This window comes from Acanthisitta chloris, unplaced genomic scaffold, assembly GCF_000695815.1.
Source record: "Acanthisitta chloris isolate BGI_N310 unplaced genomic scaffold, ASM69581v1 scaffold15881, whole genome shotgun sequence".
NCBI classification, from domain to species: Eukaryota; Metazoa; Chordata; class Aves; order Passeriformes; family Acanthisittidae; genus Acanthisitta; species Acanthisitta chloris.
The window spans coordinates 9,465-17,190 of record NW_008655606.1 but is presented as its reverse complement, the minus strand read 5'-3'; the positions used below and the strand labels follow the sequence as shown (position 1 = coordinate 17,190).

General features: G+C 51.0%; 1 protein-coding gene across 1 annotated transcript in view; it reads left to right on the top strand.

Moving 5' to 3' along the window:
* The first annotated feature begins 205 nt into the window (after nt 1–205).
* Nucleotides 206–7,726, top strand: part of SNRNP40 (small nuclear ribonucleoprotein 40kDa (U5)) — an 11,995-nt gene continuing 4,474 nt past the window's right edge. Inside the window, exons 1-7 of the mRNA XM_009083985.1 lie at nt 206–419; nt 959–1,052; nt 2,226–2,391; nt 3,948–4,070; nt 5,508–5,628; nt 6,292–6,374; nt 6,785–6,846. Coding sequence (XP_009082233.1) covers nt 206–419; nt 959–1,052; nt 2,226–2,391; nt 3,948–4,070; nt 5,508–5,628; nt 6,292–6,374; nt 6,785–6,846 — 863 coding nt within the window. The remainder of the gene's footprint in view (nt 420–958; nt 1,053–2,225; nt 2,392–3,947; nt 4,071–5,507; nt 5,629–6,291; nt 6,375–6,784; nt 6,847–7,726) is intronic.

Below are 7,726 nucleotides of genomic sequence, written 5' to 3'. Positions count from 1 at the left end.
GTCTGGGATGGGATTGGGAAGGAGAAGAGGTCCAGGGGGCTGAATGGGTGAGGAGAAGGGCTTCAGGGTGGGATGCCAGGGGAGAGGGAAAGCTCACAAGGTGATGATATGTCTGGGGTGTGTGTGGGAATAAACCATGGGGTAATGTTGGGATGTGGTATGGGAAGGTCTGGTGGAGCAGGTAGCGGTGTCTGGTGAACCAGCCATGCCTCAGGCATGTCCCTTGTCCCCCTCACCTTTGTCCCCTGTGCTGTCTCTTGTCCCCTCACCGTGTGTCCTCTGCCCCCAGGGCCCCCCACGCTGCTCCTCTCTGCAGGCTCCCATCATGCTGCTCTCAGGGCACGAGGGAGAGGTTTACTGCTGCAAGTTCCACCCCAATGGCAACACCTTGGCCTCTGCTGGCTTCGACAGGCTCATCTGTGAGTGTCACCACTGTCCCCAAGGCTGCTCCCACAGGCTCAGGTCCTTGTGCTGAGGGGTTGTAGCTCAGCTCTCTCCTTACTGTGACCTCAGCATGAAGAGTTTCCTCAGGAGGGTACAGGAGGCTTTTACCAGCTCCTCTGGCAGGTCATGATCCCCATGGGGCTGGAAATGCCTTGCTGGGCACACCCTGTGTCCCCAGAGCCCCCTCAGCTCTGTCCCCAAGTCTCTCAGGTGACAGAAGGTTGCAGAAATGCAGTTTTTAATGCTTTTGTGTTGCTGAGGTGAAGATTAATATTTTCCTTAACCAATTCAGCTTGATCTAAACCCATAAATCATCTCAATCCTTTATCCCCATAAATCAATCTCTGTCCTTTTTGGCCTCTCATGATGTTTCATGCTATGAATTACCCTGGATTGGAGTCCATAGTGAGGATGTACATCCTTAGTTTTGCTGAATTCCCAGAGAGTGACTCCATTCACAGCAGGGAGGTGTTCCCATGTTCCCTGTGCTCACCTCTGCCTTCCTCTCCTCCAGTGCTGTGGAATGTCTATGGGGACTGTGACAACTTTGCCACCCTGAAGGGACACAGTGGGGCAGTCATGGAGCTGCACTACAACACAGATGGCAGGTGAGATCAGGTGGCTTTGGCCTTTGCTGAAGGAAGGGACTTTGTGCTGCTCAGAGAGCCTCAGTGTTCCTCACTGAACCTCAGGGCATGGAGCTTGGGAAGGGTCTGGAGCACGCAGCTGAGGTGGAGGAGCTCAGCCTGGAGAAAAGGAGGCTGAGGGTGGACCTTATTGCTCTCTCCAACTCCCTGACAGGAGGTGCAGCCAGGGGAGGTTCAGGTTGGACGTCAGGAGGAATTTCTTCATGGAAAGGGCTGTCAGGCATTGAAATATGCTGCCCAGGGAGGTGGTGGAGTCACCATCCCTGAAAGTGTTCAAGACATGACTGGACACGGCACTCAGTGCTCTGCTGTAGTTGATGAGGTGGTGATTAGTCACAGGTTGGACTTGATGACCTTGGAGGTCTTTTCCAACCTCATGATTCTGGGATTGTTCCCCTTGCTCAGTCCATGGACAGTGAATCCTCGTAGTGTGGCTTTCCCTGGTAGGAATGGTGCCTGTCTTGAGTGTGGGCAAAGGTTCTGGAGGCACCTGTGACCCACCAGTGCCCTTGACTCAGCCTTGAGGTTCACAGGAAAGTTAGTGACAATCATCTGGGAGGTACTGGGAAGGGGGAGTCAAAAAGGGAGATATTGGTTAGTTTAAAAGGCTGTTCCACTATTGCATCTGAGCAATTACTGCTGAGTTTTCCTGTGTTCATCCCAAACAGTGTTTGAGAAGGCAGAAAAATGATCTATATGTGTCTAGAAATGGAGGTTAAAGAGAGTGTGTCCAGTGTAACTGCTCCACTGCCAGTCAGACTCCTCTGAAACACCAACTGTGTCGTGGTGTGTGGGTGAAATTGTTTTCCCACTGACTTGTCATAGTTTCATGAAATGTTGAGGGGTTGGAATGGAGCTTAGAGATCACCCAGCCCCAGCCCCTGCCCTGGGCAGGGACACCTCCCAGCAGAGCAGGTTGCTCAAGGCTTTAGCCAACCTGACTTTGAACACTTCCAGGGTTGGAAGTTGCCTCCCTGGGCAACCTGTGCCAGTGTCTCACCACCCTCACAGTCAAAAATCTCCTCCTAACCTCTAACCTAAATTCTCCCTGAAACTGTGCTGCCTATCCCTGAGAACAGAAGGTGGGAGGAGAGGAACATTGGCAGAGCCCCTCACACTGCCTCTCCCTTGCAGCATGCTCTTCTCAGCATCCACAGACAAAACAGTGGCTGTGTGGGACAGTGAGACTGGCGAGAGGGTGAAGAGGCTGAAGGGCCACACGTCCTTCGTGAACTCGTGCTATCCTGCACGCAGAGGTCCTCAACTCGTCTGCACCGGCAGCGACGACGGCACCGTCAAGGTCAGTGTGTCTCAGGGGGGCAAAGCCAGGCTGGAAGCAAACTGGGAGCTCTCCAAGTGGCTTTTGGGCTCTTCCCATTTCAGTGGGCTGATTTGGATTTGTTTTGTTATGAGGGGAGAAATACAGACTGAAAGGGTTGCGTGAATGAAGTGTTAAGGTGTTCCAGTCACCTGTGGGGGCAGGAGGAGGAAAAGCTGGAAAATGGAGCAAGGAGTTGGACTTTGATGATCCTTGTGGGTCCCTTCCAGCTCAGGAGATTCTAGGATGTATTTCATTGACTTCAGAAATAAAACACTTGATATCCAAGAGGCTCAGGAGTGACTTCATGGCTCTCTACAGCTGCCTGAGAGGAAGTTGTGGTGTGGTAGGAGATTGTCTCCTGCCATGGCTACAGGAAGAGGACTAAAGGGAATGGCCACAAGCTGAGACAGGGGACAGTCACTTCCAGCTCAGGAGATTCTAGGATGTATTTCATTGACTTCAGAAATAAAACACTTGATATCCAAGAGGCTCAGGAGTGACTTCATGGCTCTCTACAGCTGCCTGAGAGGAAGTTGTGGTGTGGTAGGAGATTGTCTCCTGCCATGGCTACAGGAAGAGGACTAAAGGGAATGGCCACAAGCTGAGACAGGGGACAGTCACAGTAGATATTAGAAATAATTTTTCCCTGTTAGGGTGGCATTGGAATGGAATATTGCCCAGGGAGGTGGTAAAGTCACCAGCCCTGGAGGGGGTTTAAGAGGTGTCTGGATCTGGCACTGGGTGATGTGGATTAGGGATCACTAGTAGTGCTGGTGGATGGTAGGACTGATGATCTCTTCCAACCTTTATGATTCTGTGAAATCAAAGATGCTCAGGGGTGACCTCATGGCTCTTTACAACCTCCTGAAAGGAGGTTGTGGTGAGGTGAGGTCTCTCCTGCCATGGCTGCAGGGGGGGGACACTAGAGGGAATGGCCTTGAACTGAGCCAGGGCAGAGTCAGAGGAGATGTTAGGAGAAATGGTTTCCCTGTGAGGGTGTTCAGGCACTGGAATATTGCCCAGGGAGGTGGTAAAGTCACCAGCCCTGGAGGGGTTTAAGAGGTATCTGGATCTGGCACTGGGTGATGTGGTTTAGGGGTTACAGTGGTTGATGGTTGGATGTGATGACTTAAAGGTGTCTTTCAGCCTTGATGATTGAATGTAAATTTGACTGCTCCTTTGTTTCTGTAATTCTTTGTGTGGTTATGAATATTCACCTGCTCAGTTGTACTTTTGCTGCAGTTGTACTTTAACAAAACATGAGAAAGCACAGATTTCAGCAATACCTGGTCCCTTCTTCCCTCCTGCACATTCCTGTGCTCCAACCACAGCAGGTTGAACAGTTTTTATAGAAATCTCCTAGTAGAGGTACATATTGTTATGTTTTAATGTGTATGTACTATATAGCTACTAATAGATGTAATCATAACTGTACATAACAAATAACATTGTGTATATAATTTATCTACAGAATATATAAGTAGACATTGTTAAATAACTTCTCTCTACCTTTTCTAACTTCCCCATCTTTTCAGCTGTGGGATATCAGGAAAAAAGCTGCTGTCCAGACATTCCAGAACACTTACCAGGTCCTGGCTGTGACTTTCAATGACACCAGTGACCAGATCATATCTGGAGGCATCGACAACGACATTAAGGTAGGACCTTGTGTCCCTTTCCCACCCCATCACACCCTGCCCTGGTCAGGGACAGCCATGGGAGCCTCCTGGTGTATTTTACACCCCAAGAGCCCTGTGGACATGCTGTGTCCAACCTCAGTGCTGTCACAGGGCCAATAGCCTGGGAGGGAGCTGCTGCAGGGAGGTTGCCACGTGACAGCCTGGCAGCCTTGGCATTTCTGGCCAGCTGGCCCAGCACTGCTGTCACCCACATGCTGTCTGTCCTGGCAGGCTGTGTCTATCCCACAGGCTCCAGAGCCATATATGAGGTAAACTCCAGGAAATGTGGTGACACATCCCCTCTGTGCCCTCTGCTCCAGTTTGCAGCTCACTCTGTCACCTGCCAGTGTGGAAAGTTCTTATTTAGGAGAGAGCTCAGGGTTTCATTCAGCTGGTGCCTGAGCTCCTCCTGAGGACTGTGGGGCTCAGGCAGTTTCTGTGTCCTCAGGCTCCAGCCTGCCCTCAGCATGAGGAGCCTGTCAGAGAGCCACTGCTCAGTGGGGTCCTGACAGGAGAGCTACTCCCTCTGCCCCTCCAGGGGAAAGAACAGCCTGAAATCATGGGCAACTGCTGCTCTGTGGAATTTGGGAGCTGAGGGAGCTGTAGCCAGAGCACAGAATCACAGGATGGTTTGGGTTGGAAGGACCTTAAAGCTCATTTCATTCCACCCCCTGCCATGGGCAGGGACACCTTCCTCTAGCCCAGGCTGCTCCAAGCCCCATCCAACCTGGCCTGGAACACTCCCAGGGATGGAACAGCCACAGCTTCTCTGGGCAACCTATGCCAGTGTCTCAGCACCTCACAGGGAACAATTTCTTCCTAATATCCAATCTAAACCTCCTCTCTTTCCATGGGATCCAGAGCTGTGGGGCACTAAATCAAGGTCCTTACCCATATATAACCCTGGGAAACCATAGAGGTTAACCTCATGGAATCATGGAATGGTTTGGGTAGGATGGGACCTCAAAGCTCATCCAGTCCCACCCCCTGCCATGGGCAGGGACACCTTCCACCAGCCCAGGTTGTTCTAAGCCTCATCCAACCTGGCCTGGAGCGCTCCCAGGGATGGAGCAGCCACAGCTTCTCTGGGCAACCTGTGCCAGTGTCTCAGCACCTCACAGGGAACAATTCCTTCCCAATATCCCATCTAACCTGCCCTCTGGCAGTAGGAATCCATTCCCCTGGTCCATCCTGCATGTGGCTGCTGACACTTAACCCTTTAGTGCTTGAACATGTTCAGTTATAAATCCTCTAAGGGCACAAACTCCATCTTCCTACCACACACATCCAGTGCAGCCTCATTTTAGCCTTCAGACCCACTAGTGGGAACCCAGAGCTGATGTCACTGATCAGTCCCTTTGTGAAATGCTTTGGGAGCTGCAGCTCCAACCTTTGGCTGTGTATCTGTTGTGAAAGGTGTGGGACCTGCGCCAGAACAAGCTCACTTACACCATGAGAGGCCATGCAGACTCAGTCACAGGCCTCAGCCTCAGCTCTGAAGGCTCCTACCTCCTCTCCAATGCCATGGACAACACAGGTATGTCCTGCCTGAGGTGGTAGGAACTACTCAAATTGCTTATGGCAGGAAAACCAGAGCCAGAGGTAGGGATGGGCTGCAGGGAGTTTGGCTCCTGAGATGAACCTTGTCCACACAGCAGGGTGACAGCCCAGCCCACCCCATCCTGCCTGGGGGTGCTCGGTGGGGCTGATCCCATTTGAGCTATGCCCATGGAGTGTGTCAGGATGAAGGAAATGCTTCTGGAAGGAGGTTGTAGCTCCTTCCTGGTTATCTGGGTTGGGTTTTTCCTCTCCTTTTGGCAGTGCTCTGGCTGCAGTTACACATTTCTGCTGTTCACCTCTCACAGCAAATCTTCCTGCAGGGGAAGCTGCTGCTTTCCTTTGGCTTTGGGGACCACAGGCATGGAGAGAACAGGGAGCATGAGCAGGACTCTGCTTCTTAGGCAAAGGGAGGCTTCTCTTAGGCAAAGAGTAGTCTCCAGAGGCTGTTCTTGGGCAAAGAGAGGTCTCCAGAGACTTCTTGTAGGCAAAGGGAGGGTTCCAGAAGCTCCTCCTAGGCAAAAGGAGGTCCCAGAAGGTTCTCTTAGGCAAATAAAGGGTTCTAGAAGCTCCTCATAGGCTCTGGGAGGGTTCCAGGACCTCCCCCTGCCCCCCTCAGCTAACTCCCTGAGCTCTGTTGCAGTTCGGATCTGGGATGTTCGGCCCTTTGCCCCCAAAGAGAGGTGTGTGAAGATTTTCCAGGGGAATGTACATAACTTTGAGAAGGTGAGTGTCCTCCTGACCCAAACATGACTGTCTGGAATCCTCCTGCTATTAACTCCTCTGCAAATTGTTCTTGAAGTTCAAGTTTAGACCAGAAAGGCTTTAATAAGAGCTCAAAGCAAGATGAATACACAAGGTGGGTTCCAATTAAAGCTGCAGTAACAAGGTTTCTTTGCTTGGTTCAGCTCTAATTAGCTGTAAATTAAGCATTTGCTACATTTACTACCTGCTTTGTGTAAAATAACAAGGCACTGGGTGTTTCCAGCACTAAAATGAAACTTGTAATTACCATCTCTTCTTCTGAAGAGAGTTCATTACGGTGGTGGTGGGAGGGGGGTTTGAAGTCTCATGGTGATTTTCATTCAAGGAGAAAGGGAAGACTAAATCGATCTGTTCATGTTCCTTTATTTTAGAACCTTCTGAGGTGCTCTTGGTCCCCAGATGGGAGTAAAATTGCAGGAGGCTCAGCTGACAGGTGAGTTCCCACTGCATCCCTCTGTTTCCATCAACCCACAATGGTTTTGCAGCTGTCCTAGCTCAGGAGCTGAAGACTCAGAGTTGTGTGTAGAGGTGTGAAGTCCCAAACAACCCTCTGTGGTCTTCTATGAGCTTTGACCACCCTGAGTTCCCTGGCAGTGTATTTCCACTGCCTTGGAGGAGCTCTGGAGAGCTGTAAAACCTTCTTGTTGTCCAAATCTGCCTAGGGATCTGCATTACTGCATGTTCCACCACAGGGTCCAACACCAGGACCAGAAGGTGACAGGGACATGGTTGCCAATGGACTAGATCCCTTGTTGTCCTGAGAGATGCTTGGGAGAGTCTTGGAGAGCAGGGAATGTGGGAAGTGTGTGTATGGAGGAGTTAGACTGGTAAGGACCACAGATACCAGTTAAATCCCTGTGTGGCAGCTTGCAGGAGGCTCCAGTGGTACTCCATGGATCATTGTTGATCCTTTCTTTAATTAAGGAGTCAGAAGAAATAAAGATGTGACTAAATTAACTCATATTGGGGACCTGTAAATGAGGTATTTCGTTAGCTAAAATCATTGAGGAGTGAAAGGGGCAGAGGGAGGAAGCAAGCAGAGGGTCCATGCCAGGCACTGAAGGTCACTGTGGAGGACACTGACCTCCCCTGGAGCAAATCCAGGCACATTGGCAGTGACATGGAGCCTGGAATTCCTGCAGGCCAGGGGCCAGGACATGGAGCAGCAGCAATCACCCAGTTAATGAGTTTCTGATAGCAGATAGGGAGAACTTCAGCTCTCACTGCCCACATATAGTGGGGCAGCTGTCCTAGCAAGGGGCTGAGACATGACTTTCCTTTCCAGTCCTGCTGGGCAGGAGTGTGGGGGAGGG